General features: G+C 39.8%; 2 protein-coding genes across 2 annotated transcripts in view; one reads left to right on the plus strand and one right to left on the minus strand.

Moving 5' to 3' along the window:
• pnrc1 (proline-rich nuclear receptor coactivator 1) overlaps positions 1-18,191 on the minus strand; it is a 206,983-nt gene that overhangs the window by 177,917 nt on the left and 10,875 nt on the right. The gene's annotated exons all lie outside the window — the stretch shown is intronic.
• The window catches only part of rngtt (RNA guanylyltransferase and 5'-phosphatase), a 372,001-nt gene that overhangs the window by 110,136 nt on the left and 243,674 nt on the right, over positions 1-18,191 (plus strand). The window contains exon 10 of the mRNA XM_080192775.1: positions 2,816-2,887. Coding sequence (XP_080048901.1) covers positions 2,816-2,887 — 72 coding nt within the window. The remainder of the gene's footprint in view (positions 1-2,815; positions 2,888-18,191) is intronic.

Consider the following 18,191-nt stretch of genomic DNA (forward strand, 5'->3'; position numbering starts at 1 on the left):
ATGAAGTGGTAGCTTGCAGGTTTAATCCCTGACTGCTCTCAAAGGCAAGGCAGGGATAAATTGTCCTATGATCCAGAATTGTGTTGGAGGAAGAATGCAGGATTTAAGTACCTGTGAAGTCCTTTCTGAGATGTTGAAGAAATATACTATTTTTCTTGTTAGTTCCTGTTGTCTGCTGCTTTGTAGAACAATTTAGAAATGTGATAAGAATGCTAGAGTTCATATATGCTGCTTTGAACCTTTTAGTAAGAATGACTTGGGCTGTGTTTCATACTGAAAACCACTTAAAAATGCCAAGAACTTAATACTTCAGGAGTCCAGGTTTTTTGGACTTATTAGCACCAAAGTAGAGACGACCTCAAAATGAACTTCATTTTTTAGTCAAAAATGTAAAATGCTGGAAAATCTTAGCAGGTCTGACAGTAGCTGTGGAGAAAGAATAGAGCCAATGCTTCGAGTCTGGATGACCCTTCATCAAACCTAGAGCAAAGAAAATCAGAAAAGATTTCTACTATAAAGGTGGGGGTGGGTGTTTGTAATTGGACAAAGGGAATGTAAATGAAGATGAAGGCGGTTGAGGGAGATGCTAAGAATGTTCATTAAGTGATCAGAATGTGAGAATGGCAGAACAGAGGTACAGATGGTTAAGGCAGTTGCCCGGGATGGGGGGAGACCAAATGTGGACTGGGTGGCCACTTTGCTGAGTACTTTTTGATTTAACTGCAAGACCCACACCTTTCTGTCACTTGCTGCTTCAGTATACCACTCTGCTCTCCTATCCACATATCCATGCTTGGTATTTGGCAATGTTCTAGTGAATCCCAGTGCAAACAGGAGGAACAGCAGCTCATCTGGGCGCTTCACAGCCTTCCAGACTGAACATTGAGTTCAACAACTTCAGAGCATGAACTCTCTCCCCTCCACCTTCACCCCATCGCCATTTGTTTCATTCTGTTTCTTCTTTTCATGTCATTCATCCACTTTTATCATCCTTCCTTCTCATTTCCATTTTTCCAGTCTTCATTCCCACTCTGTCTTGCGTGTGCACCCTGTCATCCCTTCATGCCAATTGCCTCAACCATCTGTACCTCTGTTCTGCCATTCACACATTCTGATCACTTAATGGACACTCTTAGCACTTCTCAGCCTTCTTCATCCTCGTTTACATTCCCTTTGTTCCATTACAGTTCCCCCCTTTGATGAAGGGTAATCTAGATTTGAAACGTTGGCTCTATTCTCTCGTCACAGACTTGCTGAGATTTTCCAGCATTTTCAGTTTTTGTTTCAGATTCCAGGTTAGAATCATAGAATCCTACAGAGCAGAAGGAGGCCATTCGGCCCATCAAGTCTGCACTGACCATAATCCCAACCAGGCTTTATTCCATAATGCCAGGCATTTACCTTAGCTAATCCCCCTGGCACTAAGTGGTAATTTAGCATGGTAATCCACTTAACATCTTTGGACTGTGGGAGGAGCACCCAGTGGAAACCCAGGCAGACATTGGGAGAATATGCAAACTCTACACAGGCAGTCACCCAAGCTGGGAATCAAATCTGAGTTCCTGGCGCTGTGAGGCAGTAGTGCTAACCACTGTACCATCCGGTATTTTGCTTTCATTTTCAAATTACTGGGCCATCATGGTTGAAAAGAGAAGATCATACCAGCACAATTAGGAAATTGCATTTATGACATGAGTTCAGTTCATTAACGGGAAGGAATGGACAGTACGGTGGCACAGTAGTTAGGACTGCTGCCTCATAGTGCCAGGACCTGGGTTCAATTCCCAGCTTGGGTGACTGTCTGTGTGGTGTTTGAACGTTCTCCCTGTGTCTGCGTGGGTTTCCTCCAGGTGCTCCAGTTTTCTTCCACAATCCAGAGCTGTGTGGGTTAGGTTGATTGGCCATGCTAAATTGCTTTCAAGTGTCAGGAGGATTAGCAGGATAAATAAGTACAATAATGTGGATAGGGCCTGGGTGGGATTGTGGTCTGTGCAGATTCAATGGGCCGGATGACCTCCTTTTGCATTGTAGAATTCTATGTTTCTATCTATGATTCTGAAAAGACATTTGTATTGTCACTACAATGCTATTACCTACTGGAACATTGGGCTTAAAAAGAGTGTCTGCTCGATGAGACTTTTAATTCTGTACTAAAATTTATTAATGTTAAGCCAACTGATGTATTCACATTTGTAAACCATTCTGAATTACAAGTTTAAATGATAAAACACCACTGGTCCCTTGCTGCATTTTGGGAGCTTGCTCATTCAAAAAACATGAATGGGAAGATTTCTGTAGCTCTTGTTAAATAAGAATAAATAGTATGTATTGCTGGAGAACGCAGTAGAATCAATATCATGTCGGCTGTGCTGATACGAACTAATGGGAATTTGTTTATAGTAAGCTGATAAAAGCCAGTAATTGTAGAATCCCAACATTGTGGATGGTGGCCATTTGGTCCATTGAGCCTGCACCGATTCTTCGACAGAGCATCTTACACAGGTCTTCACACTCACCCTATCCCTGTAACTTTATACATTTACCATGGCCAGTCCACCTAACCTGCACATCTTTGGAGGAAACTGGAGCTCCCAGAGGAAACCCATGCAAAGAGGGGGAGAATGTATAAACTCCACACAGTTATCTGAGACTGGAATTGAACTCGGGGCCCTGGTGCTGTGAGGCAGCAGTGCTAACCATTGTTCCGCTGTGGTGCCCAAGAAATGCTTGATCAGTTAACTTTTGAATACATGTTCAACAAATTTGTAAATGTAAACATGTTGAATCAACCTTTTTCTTCTTTTTCTGTTACTAGGAAATGATCATTGACAAAGTAGATGGAAAGCCTGTTCCTCGGTACTTGATTTACGACATAGTGAAATTTAATGTAAGTACTAATTTAGTTATACAATTATTCCTTTAATGCCATTGTTTCCCGGTTGTGTGGTCAGATGACAGAATTCAATTGAGATTTATATGTGCTGATTTTTAATGAATTGAACATAAAATGGATTTCAAGGTGGATGGGCAGTTGCGATGCATTAAACGTGCTCTGATATATCTTTTGTATATCTTTCAATGCACTTACTTAATCTTTCACAGTTACAAATGAGGACAGTTAGTTGAGACAACAGAGTCAGTACTCCACGATGAACAATCCTGACCTGAAAGGCTGACTTACGATTATGAGAAATGTGCATCCTCATTGCATGCTGAGCTGCCTCGCTTCAAATTATCTGCTATGCTGTTCTTCCAGCTTCTTTTTTACATCAATTACCACTTTTGGGGGCAGGCCAATGATGTAGATTGTACAGGACATTGGCTTGAGGGCAGAACATATAACTGGACTGGATGTGATGATCAGCATTATAATATAATTTAGTCTAAGAATTCCTTGGGTAAGGCAAGAGCATAATTTTAATCAGACATCCATTTTGGGCCTCAAACATCAAAGTGTAACCATTGGATGATGTATACATTTTTAAAGGCGTAATCAAGAAGATAAATGAAGGCAGTGCAGTTGATGTTGTCTGCATGGGCTTTAGCAAGTCTTTGACGAAGTACTGCATGGTGGGTTGTTGCATAAGATTAAATCTCACTGAATTCTGGGTGAGTTAGCTAAATGGATACAAAATTGGCTTGATGACAGAAACACAGTAAAAAGTCTGACAACACCAGGTTTTAGTCTAACCGATTTATTTGATAATAGACTCACAAGCTTTCGGGGTTAGTCCCTTCGTCAGGTGAATGGAGAGCGGTTGTAGAGGCTTGTTTTTCAAACTGGAGACCTGTGAACAAAGGATCATTGCAGGGTCCATTGTCATTTGTCACATATATTGATAATTTGGATGAGAATTTAGGAGGCATGCTTAGTAAATTTGCAGATGACACCAAGATTGGACAGTGAAGAAGGTTATCTCTGATTGCAACGGGATCTTGATCAATTGGGCCAGTGGGCTGACGAATTTAGATAAATGCGTGGTGATGCACTTTGGTAGATTAACTGAGTAAGTCCTGCCCCTGGTTCAATGATAGGGCGTTGGGGAAGGTTATAGAACAAAGAAATCTAGGGGCACAGGTTCAAAGCTCCTTGAATGTGGAGTCACAAATGGACAGAGTGGTGAAGAAGGCATTCAACATGCTTGGTTTCATTGGTCAGAACATTGAATACAGGAGTTGGGATGTCTTGTTAAAGTTGTACAAGACATTGGTGAGGCCACACTTGCAATACTGTGTACAATTCTGGTCACCCTATTATAGAAGGAATATTATTAAACTAGAAAGAGTGTAGAAAAGATTTACTAGGATGCTCCCGGGACTTAATGATTTGAGTTATAAGGAGAGGCTGGATCGACTGGGACTTTTTTCTCTGGAGCTTAGAAGGTTGAGGGGTGATCTTATAGAGGTCCAAAAATAATGAGGGGCATAGATCAGTTAGATAGTCAATATCTTTTCCCAAACGTAGGGGTGTCTAGGGCATAGGTTTAAGGTGAGAGGGGAGAGATACAGAAGTGTCCGAAGGGGCATCTTTTTCACACACACAGGATGGTGTGTGTCTGGAACAAGCTGCCAGAGATCATAGGTACAATTTTGGGTACAATTTTGTCGTTTTAAAAAGCATTAAGTCAATTAGATGGGTAAGGTATAGGGGGATATGGGCCTAATGCGAGCAATTGGGACTAGCTTTGGGGCTTTAAAAAAAAGGGCAGCATGGACAAGTTGGGCCGAAGGGCCTGTTTCCATGCTGTACACATCTATGATTCTTAAGTGGGCTTATTTATATGGTAATGGTCATTACTGAAAACATCAATTTAATGAGCAATCATTTTCTATAGAACCATAGAATCCCTACAGTGCAGAAGGAGGCCATTCAACCCATTGAGTCTGTACCGACTCTGTAAAAGCGCATATTACCCAAGCCCACACTCCGCCTATCCCTGTAACCCTGCACATTTGCCATGGCTAATCCACCTAACCTATACATCTTTGGACACTAAGGGACAATTTAGCATGACCAGTCCAGCCACTCCGGACATCTTTGGACAGTGGAAGGAAATCAGAGCACCTGGAGGAAACTCATGCAGACACTGGGAGAACATACAAACTCAACACTGTCACCCAAGGCTGAATCTTGGATCAAACCAGGGTCTCTGGCACTATGAGGTAGCAGTGCAGACAGTACCTTCCAAGTCCACAATCACTACAATCTGGAAGGACGAGGGCAGCAGAAACATGGGAACACCACCATCAATGAATTCCCCTCCAAGCTGCTTATGTCCTGGCTTGTAAATATATCGCCATTCTTTCATAGTCACGAGATCAAAATCCTGGAATTCCCTCCCTATCAGCATTGTGGGTTAACCCACAAAACATGGACTGCAGCAATTCAAGAAGGCAGCTCACTACCACCCTCTCAAGGGCAACTAGGGATGGGCAATGAATGCTGGCCAGCCAGCAACACCCATGTTCCATGAATGAATAAAAACAAATCCACTGTGCAGCTCAAATGCTGCATCACAAATAAGTCAAGGTAAGTGAATTTAATTGACAATATTGGAACTCTATGATACTATAGCAGTGTTAAATGTTTGTTAATATTTTCCAAAATTCAAATACTATCAGTTTCAGCAAATAGCTTTTAAGCTCAAATAAATTATAAATTCAAATACTTGATTAGGTCAAACCATCAAGTACTGACTTGGTTGTCATGTTATTAAGTGATGCTCTAGGAATCATCGAGGATTTATTTAAATTTTGAAATGGGTATCTTTAATTGGTATGATTAATTTTCGTAAGTTCATGAATAACTAGAGTTGAAAGAGGTTCTTCAAGAGTTTAGATTAAGAATGATGAATGTAATGGAAAGTGTTGAAAATATGTTTTTAGAGTTTTGTGTTTTGTGAAAATTGAAAATTATAAACATGTTCCCTAACAGATGTAGTACATAGAACATAGAACACCACTGCACAAACAGGCCCTTCGGCCCACAAGTTGCGCCGATCACATCTATACCTACCAAGCCATAGAACTATCTGTAACTTCCAATGCCATTAGATCCCATACACACATTATATACATATTACAAGTGCACTTTTAAAATGTGCTGTGCAATTGTTAAAAAGGAGATCTTGTGACATAATGGTTGCATTCTTACCTTTGGGCCAGAAGCCTCTTTCTTTTCATTCATTCATTCAAGAGACGTGGGCTTTGCTGGCTGGGCCAGGATTTGTTGCCCATCTCTCATTGCCCTTGAGAAGGTGGTGGTGAGCTGATATCTTGAACTGTTGCAGTCCACGTGGTGTAGGTATATCCACCTTGCTATTAGGGAGGGAGTTTCTAGATTTTCACCCAGCGACAATAAAGGAATAGGTCAAGTTCAAGTCCTTCTTTAGGACCTGAAAGCCATGGAAAGTGCGTCCATAATGTGGCCAAACAAATGTATTATCAGCTTGTGAATCCTTCAAATATACCTTTTTGTTCCCTCTGTTTTCTTTCTCTCAATTTTCTTTTTAGGGTGACCTGTAATGTAAATTTCATCATGGCAATACAAAGTCAAAATACTGCTAATGTTAGAAATCTGAAATAAAAACTGAAGATGCTGGAAGTATTCAGCAAGTCTGGCAGTATCTATGGAGAAAGAGACAGAGTTAATATTTTGGGTTGATGACCTTTCTCCTGAAATGTTAACTATGCTTCTCTCTCCATAGATGTTGCCACTAACTAAAATAAAATCAAATTACTGCGGATACTGGAATTTGAAACCAGAAAAAGAAAATGCTGGAAAATCTCAGCAAGCCTAGCAGCATATGGAGAAAAAAGAGTTGAAGTTTCAAGATGACCCTTTGTCAAAGCATTTCTAGCACTTTCTGTTTTTATTTCATATTGACAGTGATTTATTTGGATTCCAGGAAGTTAGTATCTGTGAGTTAGGTTCACAAAGTCTATGAACTGAGTCTGTGAGTGCAACCATGATAAGTGAGCTGGAATTAGCAGGGTAAACGTTGAGAGTTGGTTCCTTTACACTGGCCATAGAAATGGGATTAAAATGGCACCACATAGCTTATTCAATTAGATTATTCAATGTCAGTTTCATATTGCATCCTTCCTAGCCTGTTCCCCGTGAGTTAGTCTGATGTAGTTATTATGATTGTATTATTCAGTATTGCAGGGAGAGGTTTTGTCCTTGTTACAGTAAATGAGGTAAATGCTATTTTTAAGGAAAGGCAGTGTCAAAGATGTTTGCAAGGAAAATACACTAATTTTAGTTTCCATGTTGCTGAATGTATACCTATCTATTCTAATCCAATTTTCCAAGATTTGGTCCTCAGCATTATCATTTTTAGGGTTTATCGCAGCTCTTCTTTAAATCCTCATCTTTGATGCTTTCTGTTTCTGTATGAAGCATATGGACATTTGATTTTTTGGGCAGTGGCTGTGCTGTTGTCAGGCTGGCTGTTAAGGATTCGTGGGTTGTTAAGAATATTGTGGACAAGGATTTAATTTTTGCTTAATTCCTTCCAAAAGAAAAAGATTGGGAATTTGTAACCTGGGGAATTCTGAGTCTAAAATTATTCTTTGTTGACATTTGGGTTGTCTTTATTTTACTTGCCTATTCCTTCAGTTTGTTTCTTAATACTTTAAGAAATCTCACAACACCACGTTAAAGTCCAACAGGTTTATTTGGGATCATGAGCTTTCAGGTGACTGGATGAAGGAGCAGCGCTCTGAAAGCTTGTGATTCCAAATAAACCTCTTGGACTTCAACCTGGTGTTGTGAAACTTCTTACTGTGCCCACCCCAGTTCAAAGCTGGCATCTTCACATCCTAATATTTTATCCTCTGTTCCATTGACTTTGCATTCGCTTCCTCTTGTGCTCTCGTTGTTGAAGTTGGAGCAAAATTCTGGCCAGCGTTTTGGGGACTGTAATCTTTCAACAGAACTTAGGAAAGTGAGAAATGCAATAGGTTTTAGCAGGTGTTGGAGAAGAGTGGGAAGAAGAACACAAGGTTTCTGATAGGGTGGAGGGCAAAAGGGATTAAATGGCAAATCGTCCCTTGGTGCAAGGCCAAAGGGAGTTGTGATGGGACAAGTAAAGAAACAAAAGATATGTCTAGAGGATGCAGAATGGCAGGATAGTAGCTGTCTGAATGCAAAATAAAGAAATCAAGAAAGCAGTGAGGAAAAAAGAAACAAGTAATAAAAGATGAAAAAAATGGAGGAAGAAGTTATGATCTAAAATTGAGTATTACTATTAAATTCAATATTGAGTCTGAAAGGCTGTAAAGTATTCAGTTGATACACTTCCATTGAGCATCATTAGAACACTGTAGGAGGCTAAGGACAAAAGCTCATATTGGGTGCAAGGTGCAGAGTTGAAATGACAGGCGACTGGAGGCTTGGGGTCATGCTTAGTGACTGAAAGGAGGCATTCTGCAGAGTGGTCTCAGTCTATATATTTGGTCTCTCCAATGTAGAGGAGATCACATAGTGAGCAGCGAATATAGTATACTAAATTGAAAGAAGCACAAGTACATCATTGTTTTTCACTTGGGAGGATTTGTAACTTTGGACGATGAGAGGGAGGAGCTGAAGGGACAGGTGTTGCAACCACTGCACCTGCATGGATAGGTGCCTTTGGAAAGGGTGTTGGGAGTGATTGAGGAGTGGACCAGGTTGTTGTTGAGGAAGTAATCCCTCTGGAATACTGAAAGGGGAGGAGAAGAAGTGTTTCGTGCTGGTATCACACTGCATTTATTTCCAGCATTTTCTGTTTTTATTTTAGCTATTCTACATCCACAGTGTTTAGCATGTTGCTTTGGTTCAGAAATAATATGTATTATTTAATAAATACCTGCTGTATTTATTTCTACTATCATCTGAACCTGCCCTCTTCCCCCAAGTCCTCAAATGCATTTGAGTTTACCACTACCTGTAAAATTATGTTATCAATTAAAGAATATTTTCACTACAACAAAAGAATGTGTTCATATACAATGACAAACTGTAGCAATATAGCCCATGTCATGTAAAGAAGTATGTCAAGATTCTTCAGGGTCATGAAAAAGAAAAATAAAGTGTGGTTAAAAAGTTTGGGCAAGTTTAGATTCCAAACTCTTTGCCATTCTGATGTTTTTTCAGGTGTCCCTTCCTGAGGACATTTACCCTCTCATCACACTCATAACCCGAGACTGTTTTCTCACCGTCTTTTCCATTTCTCCAAAACTCCCCTCTTTTTAAAATGAGGGGAGATAACCTATGTCAATGTTCGACTGTCACAGTGCAATTGCCAGCTTTCAAGCACTGGGTGATTCCGATAGCGAGTTGCCCAGCTCTGTGCACATATGAGGTGAAACATTTTGAAAGGAAGCACAAAGAGAGGAAATGTATACTTAACAGTAAACCTTTAAAAGAAATAGAACAGAAAGAAGTTATGGGGTTAAAGGCACAAACCTTTGAAAGCAGAAAAAGCTTAGAAAAAAAATGCTAGTTTAATCCCATGTTTTGCAAATAGGAGGATAAGGTACCAAAGCCAAAGGATAATATTAAAGATAATGATCAAGCTGCCATTAGAACATTGTGCCCAATATTGGATGTACTTTAGGCCACTGAGAAATAGTGACTAGTTCTGCGTATTATGCAATGGCTGAATGTCTTCCTTCTGTGATAAATTCTATATCCCACAATACCTAATCTCACTGAGTATTTTAGGAGCAAGTTGATGTTTTGGAAAATTTATGATTTGGTAAAGTATTTTTGGCAAACTCATTAATAGTTCTTTAACAGTGACAATTTGATTTATATAGCACATTTAACATAATGAAATGCCCCAAGGCACTTCATGGGAGCATTAAAAACCGAAGTATAGCATGAGGCAGTATTAGCTTACGTGGCCCAAAGTTTGGTCAAAGATGTAGATTTTAAGAAGTGTCTTGATGGAAGAAAGTGAGGTAGAGAAGGGTCTCCAGAGCTTGGGGCCCATCTAACTGAAGGCATGACCACCATTGGTGGAACAATTATAATTGAGAATGCACAGGAGTCCAGAAGGAGAAGACTATAGGTGTCTTGGGTTATGTGGTTGGGAGAAATTCCAGAAATAGGCAGGAGCAAAGCCATGGAGAAATTTGAAAACGAGAATGAGGATTTTAAATTCAAAATGTTGTTTCACCAGGAGCCAGTGCAGGTTAGTGAGCACAGAGATGATGGGGAACTGAATTTGCTAAGAGTTCAGTGATAGTGTTGGATGATCTCAAGTTTGTGGAGGGTACAATTTTGGAGGAATACCCATATCTACAGCTAATGAAATACATGAATGGGGCTTTGGCATCAGGAGCTGAGATTGGGATGAAGTTAAGTGATGTTATAGAGGTGAGAATAGGCTGTCATAGTGATGGCATGCATATGAGTTTGGAAGCTCATCATACAGACAAATGTGTGTACAAAGTTGTGAGCAGACTGTTTTAATCTCAAACTATCCACGGAGAGAGGGATGGAGTTGGGGTAGTTAAGGAACAGAGTTTGGTGAGGGGACCAGAAGCAATGCCATCAGTCTTCCTAGTATTGAATTGAAGAAAATTTTTACTCGTCCAGTACTAGGTGTCACATAAGCAGTCTGATAATTTAGCAATAGTGGAGGAGTCGCCAATGCTGGTAATGGTGAGGTAGAGCTGATATATTGTCAATATACATGAGAAAATTGACACTGTGCCTTCAGATGGTGTCACCCAGGAGGAGCATGTTGGTGATAAATATGAGAGAACCAAGGATTCAGCAAAGGCAACAGTGAGAGAACAGGAAGAGAAGCCATTGCAAGTGGTTCACTGGCTGTGATTTGATAGCTAAGAATGGAACTTGGTGAGAGCAGTCCCACCCAGCTGAATGACAGTGACGAGATATTGGAGGAGGATGGTGTAATCATTTGTGTCAAAGATTGCAGACTGGACAAGAAGACGAGGTGGAAAGTTCACTTTTGTCACAGTCATACAGGTCATTTGTGATTTAGAGTAAAATTGTAAAGACAGGAGCCAGCCGGCAACAGGGAAACCAGTGATGGTGTGCCTGGCTGTGCACAAATTGCTGTGGGTGTGTCAGAGGAAGAGGCCCACCAGTTGGAATGCAGGTGATGTGCACCTTCTGGATATGTGGCTTTAGTGGCGTCAGGTGGGTTGCTTGGCAATGTCAAAGCCTGTAATGTGCCTCAAGCAGCAGTTCTGTTATTTGAGAATGAAGCTGGATTTGGCACTAACCAATGCACTGGAGATCCCAAGACATCTGGTTGTGTCATAGGGCCAAGGGCAGATTGATGCCAGCCTCCACTCCTTGGGGGCTGTTATTCTGTGCACATATTTAAGACTGTCAGTTCTTGCAATTCTCCTAATGCTCTGATTTTCTTTGATCCTAAGTCTCTGATATCTGTCCCCAAATAAGTCTACCATCTTGTCCTCTTCACTTGAATTTCAGGAGCCTCCTCAATGCTCCTTTTAAGCCCATTTCCAATGCTATTAAATCCCAGAACTACCGCTCTTGTTTCCAGACCTTGAAATATCTCTTATGTGGTTCTGGATCCCAGGATCTCCGCCAGAATGCTCAGAGTCTGCAGTATTCCTGGAGACTCTCTCCACATGCTCATACATGATGGGACAGCTGGTCATTGCTCTGACGCTCTGATTCAATTTTTGTTGGAGCCTGAGACTTAACTTCCATACTACTGGACCCCAACACCTTTCTGCGTGCATATTGATCATTTATTTTTCACAGACAGTGGGAACCTAATGTTATAACTAGAGAGGAAGAAGGACATGGTAGACTTATTCAACAGATTGGTGAATTGAATACACACATAGTAGATTAAATTTAATGATGTAGGGAAGTGTGAAGTGATGTTGTTGGTGTGAAGAATTGGAAGAAGATATATAAACAATGGTGTAATTCTGAAGGGACAAAGAACTGCAGGTGCATGCATAGAAATCTTAGAAGGTTGCAAGACAATTTGAGAAGATTGTTTTTAAAAAAAAGTTCCTGGACTTGATAAATAGAAGCTGGAAGTATAAAACAAGGAGTCATGCTTAAACTCAGTAAATCAATGGTTAGTCTTGGACTGAAGTGCTATGATCAATCCTGGGTACCACATTTGAGGAAGGATATCAAAGCCTTGGTGAGGATGCAGAGGAGATTAACCAGGATGGTACTAGGGCTCAGGAGATTCTGTTACTCGGAAAGGCTAGAGAAATTGGGATTGAACTCCTTAAGATCAGAGAAAATTAAAGGGGTTCAAATTAAAATTTAATGCAGAGAAACATGAAGTGCTTCATTTTAGTAGAACGACTGCCACGGCACAATGTGGAGATGCAGGAGCAGGGAACTGGGTGTATGTGTGCATAGATTATTGTGAAAGATTTGAATACAATAGAAAAGAAGAAAATGTTTCCACACTGGATGGTCATTAACCATGGCATAGACAATTCAGGTAACTAACAAAAGAACCAAAGGTGAGATTGGATTTTTGTTTACACACAAGAGTCATAATCTGGTGCTAGAAGCATGTAAAATTATAAAAGTATGCAACACTGAAGAAAATCATTTGTCTGTCACTTGTCCACCAATTCCACCAATCTGTATGTCCTTTTGAAGTTCTGCAATTCACAATTTTTCCGAGTTTTATACCATGTGCAAGTTTTGAAATTATGACTTGTATACCAAGGTCTGGGTCATTGCTATATAGTGGGAAGAGTGGGGTCCAACACTGATCCTTGGCAACTCCAATATAAATCCTGTCCAAAAATCATCCATTAATCACTACTGTTTCCCGTCAATGTGCCAATTTTGTGTCCATGTTGCTACTGTCTATTTTATTTCATTAGCTCTAACTTTGCTCATAAATCTGTTACATGGCATTGTATCAGATACCTTTTGGAAGTCCATATGCACCACATCAAAGCATTACCCTAATCCGTCTCAGATCACCAAGTGTGCAGTGCAGGCAGGCTCATGAAAATGAAGGCTGGATCTAGGAGCTGCCATGGGCAAATACAAGGTTGCTGCAGCTTTTCTGTTACTGTTGACTGACCAGACATGGTCATAAATGCACAGGGTTATGACTGCAGGTTTGATTAGGGCAATTGTGGTGAATTCATACCATCTAAATTATCATGAGCAGAGATAAGAAGGGTTGGGAGCAATGTGCCTTTTTGGCAAGGACTGTGTCTGTAGAACTCAGGTTAATTGGGAACTGCTGTTGAAAGAGAACTTGCAGCTAAATCTTTGAGGAAAAGGAGCTGGAATTCTGTCTGAGAAAAACCAGAGTCTTGATGGACTTTGCGCCTGAAATAGGTGCTGAGTGAACTGCCTATTAAATCTGTTAGATCTGTCTTTATTAAATCCGCTATTTAATATTCAATTTATCATTTGAATTGACTGCAATTTGCCTCAAATTAATTTATCTTGATTTTGGTTTAATTGTTCAAGCAAAAGTTATAAAAAGAGAAATCTTCTTCATTGGTTTTCTTGTCGGGGTCGTTTGGTAAATTTGGCTCTTTACAAATACCACTGAGCCATCTTTTAATTCAACTAGCTACTTTTCTTTGGATTCCAAGAACACTTAGTTCTCTGACCATTCTGGTGACCTTGTCAGAAGCCTTACTAAGATCCATGTATGTACTAAAAATCTCATTAACTCTCTTTGCAACCAACACAAAAACTTCAATTAAGATGGTCAGACATGAAGTTCTCTTAACAAAACCATATTGACTGACCTTGATTAATCCAGCTTTTCTAAATGACAATTAATACTGCTCCTCAGAAGTATTTCCAAGAAGTTACTCACGGACAAGCTTAGCCTCATTGCCTTGTAATTACTTCTCAATTTCTCTCTTTTGATACAACAATGCATTATTAGCAGTCCACTGGCACTATGCTTGCAGCCAGAGATGATTGAAGATGTTGGTTAAAGCCTTGTTGTTTCCACACTTGCTTTTATTAATAGTTTAGGGCACATATCATTCGGGTCTGACGACAATAATTTTTGAGAGAATTGGTGCATACCAAAAAGGAAATATTTGCAGGGCTATAGGAAAACAGCAGAGAATGAGGGGCAAATTAGGGGTGGCACAGTGGCAAATAGATTTGCACTGCTGCCTCACAGCTCAAGGACCTGGTTCAATTCTTGGGTGACTGTTTGTGTAGAGCTTGCATATTCTCCCTGTGTCTAAATGGGTTTGCTCCTGGTTTTCTTGTTTCCTTGCACAGTTCAAAAATGTGTGGGTTAGGTTGATTGGCCATGCTAAATTGCTCTTTTGTGTTAGGGGGATGTCAAGGGGATTAGTAGGGTAAATATGTAGGGTTATGGGGTTAGGGCCTGGGTGGGATTGTCATTGGTGCTGGCTCGATGGACTGGATAGCCTCCTTCTGCATTGCGGGGATTCTATGTAATTGGATAGCTGTCACATTATTCCATTCAAAATATTGCTAGATTCTCAGACATTGTCCCATTGTCGCCAGACACTGAACCGTGCCACATCCCACTGCTTTCAATTATGATCGGGCAGTATTCTTGGCAGCTCTGTTCTTACAGAGGCCCTGATTCACTCTGAGCACCCTCAAGAGATCGGTAGAAATACATTTATGCATTGCTTACATTTGCTGTAAATGTCACTTAATTTTGGTTGTGTTATTACTGTCACACTTTGTTGACCAACTCAAAGTAAAACTGCAGAAAATCTGAACTGAAGAGGTGGAAACCATAAGTATCAAAGTGAGCTGGGAAATTGCCAGTGAGAAGCAACTGGTAATATTCTATTCTGAGTTCCTAATGAGGAAACCCTAGTTATAAAAGAAGTTACAAACATTTGTCACTGAGAACTTATTTCTTAAACAATAACTGAAACTTCTAATAGCTGAAGTATTTAAATTTTAAGGTTCCAGTTTAGTCCATTGAGAATTTTAATTGATTTTTTTTCTTGAATGGCAGTTTCGAATGTTATTTTTGCGCTGTTGAAAGGCAGATCTTTGAATCTGAGCAGGTGCACACACTGCATAAATTTCCTGAGAGGTATCAGCTTAGTTTGTAAAATTGTTTACTCTGCCCTCTAATATTATATGTTTTGGTTGGTTTTCAAATCTATTTCAGAAGCTTGGATGCAAATTTCATTCAGATTATTTATTAGAAGTTTATATTACTTATTAAATGGAGTTGGTGTCGCTGGGGAGACGATGGCCGAGTGTTAATATTGCTAGACATTAATCCAGAAACTCAGCAAATGTTCTGGGTAGTATGCCGATGGTGGAATTTGAATTCAATTAACTATCTGGAATTAAGAATCTATTGACGACCATGAAACCATTGTCGATTGTCGGAAAAACCCATCTGCTTCACTGAAGCCTTTTAGGGAAGGAAATCTGCTGTCCGTAACTAGTCTGGTCTACATGTAACTCCAGAGCAATGTGATTGCTTCTCAACTGCCCTCTGAGCAAGGGCTACTAGGGCTGGGCAATAAATGCTGTAAAAAGTCTGACAACACCAGGTTTTAGTCCAACCTATTTATTTGATAATATACTCACTAGCTTTCGGGGTTACCCCCTTCGTCAGGTGAAGGGGGTAACCCCGAAAGCTAGTGAGTATATTATCAAATAAATAGGTTGGACTAAAACCTGGTGTTGTCAGACTTTTTACTGTGTTTACGCCAGTCCAACGCCGGCATACCCACATCACAATAAATGCTGGCCAGCCAGTGATGCCTATGTCACGTGAATGAATTAAAAAAAACTTCTAACGTGAAATTTTTGTTTAGGTTTTGTTTATGTTTGAATTTCACTTGGATTTTACAATAAGAAATAATATTTCTTGAGGGATGTCACACTGAGTCTGTATTTTGGTTTTAACGCACTGACTTTATATGCGACTGTATTTCAGTTTGTGTGAATATAAACTGAATGATGAATTTCAGTAGGTTTTCAGCAAACTTCTAAATAAAGTTATTCATTTTTTGCTTTAGAAAGTATGTCAGGATGAGAAAGACTTAACGAAGGAGCAGCTATGGTAGCTATTGGAGAAATAGAAATTTAACTGTGATATCGTAAAATGCATTTTTTTGAGGGAATTATTTGAAGATAAAACGTATTTTTTAAAATAATCGAAACTAACATGCAGTTTCTAGAGCAGGTTATTACATTGCCTGAGTTTATTTATATAGAGGAGTTGCCTTTTGAGAGCTAATTGCATCAGCTATATTATTAGATTGTAAACATTCTAATTAATTACAGCTATATATACGGTCAATAATTAGTGTGCTAAATGTTTTTTCTTTGCTGAAAATTGGCTTTAGACCAGGAAGTGGGCAGCGCGGGACTGTCATGTAGGCTGAATGTTAGCCTGCAACAGCCTGCAGCAGTTCAGCCCAGATTCTCTTGCACCCTCCTCTCCTTTGATATTTGGAGCATGACTTCATCCTCAATGCACCTGACTCTCGCCTCCAAGCATCTTGCCTATTGCTACCCCAAGTTAACCATCTCCAGTGCTTTTGGATGCTAATATTCCATTCCTGAGTCCGTAGATTTTGAGATAAAAATTATTTCTAAACCTGTCGAACTTCCAAACACCAGAACCTTCCTCCCTGTGTTCTCCAGTACTGAACATAACACTCCAAACATTGCAGATTCTTATTTCTGCTCCCAGCACTTCCACCTCTAGCCAATGCTGAGTATCAGTGGCCCCCAGGATTTTTTTTGTTTGATGCCGGCTGTCAATGTACCAGCCTGATGATTCCCTAATGGAATAATTGAATGTTTCAAGTTCCATGAGGTAGACAAGAAATTGCAAGGATGCTGTGAACACCATAAACTCTCAAAGCAGAAATTCAATTTGACCTCCCAAAAACTACTCGTTGCCTGCCCAGATCCAAGTGATCCTAGTAGCATCTGCCCTTTCAGCAAACCTATAGCTGGAAACGGGAGACCAGATATTCTTTCAAAAAAACTTTCTGAACAGCTTACTATTTATGCATCCGCCAAATGACTTGCATTTAGACTTGTTATCCAGACAATACATGATTTATTCTTTTTATCAAAATGCATCACCTCACATTCCTCTGAATTAAAATTTGCAAGTTACATTTGTCAATATAGTTTTGTATTTGTTACATTCTTCCTCAGTGTTGACTTTAGCTCCCAATTTGGCTACTGCAAATTTTGAAATTGTACTTATAATTCCTGAGTTGAAAATGTTTCTGTAAATTGTGAATAGCACTGTTGATTGTGAATCATCATTTCCCAAGAGGGATGTGAGCGGAATTTCAGCCTCGGGTGACTGTCTGTGTAGAGTTTGTACATTCTTCCCGTGTCTGCATGGCTTTCCTCTGGGTACTTCGGGTTCCTCCCACACTGTAAAATGTGCCAGTTAGATGGATTGACCATGCTAAATTGCCTCTTAGTGTCCCAGGATGTGTAGGTTAGGAGGATTAACCATGGGAAATGTGTGAGTTTACAGGGATACGGCTGGAGAGACGGCCTGTGTAAGATGCTTTGTACTGTAGGGATTCTATGAATGAACTCTCTGCTTTCTGGTGTTGTGAGACTTCTTATTCTGTTTTGTAGCCAGCTTGCTATCCATAATGCTGTTTGTCCTCTAACTCCGTATGCCCTGACAGTGGTCATGAGTCTACTATGCATCACCTTATTGAAGGCCTGTTGAAAACCCACTTCACATCTACTATGTTACCTTGCCTACTTTCTGTTACATCTTCAAATATTCAATAGTATTGGCCAACACTGACCCCTTCCTTTTTTAAGTTGGTGTTGATTGCTATTTATATTTTAGGTTTCAAGCTGCTTCTTAATTTTTGAGTGAAGGTTATATTATCATTTCCACTGTTGATGTTAATCTCTTAGTTCCCTGGATTTGTTCTATATCTTCAAATATATAATAGAGCTTCTTCACTAATTTTTAAAAATACATATAGATTCAATCCAACTGAACTCTGATTTAATCATCTAGGTTTTATTGGTTTATTAATTATTTCTCCTCTTTCTATCTTCAAGCCCTTACATCTTCTTTGAATATTTCTAATGTCCTGCCTACCTTTACCAACTCCCTTGTAAATATTGAGGCAAAATAACTATTCCATATATTTGACATTTTCTTGTCAATACCTGTGAATTTACCTTGGGTGCATTCCCTAGTGACCTGTCCTAACCCTGATTC

This window comes from Carcharhinus amblyrhynchos, chromosome 7 (genome assembly GCF_965287045.1).
Source record: "Carcharhinus amblyrhynchos chromosome 7, sCarAmb.v2.hapA, whole genome shotgun sequence".
Classification (NCBI taxonomy): domain Eukaryota; kingdom Metazoa; phylum Chordata; class Chondrichthyes; order Carcharhiniformes; family Carcharhinidae; genus Carcharhinus; species Carcharhinus amblyrhynchos.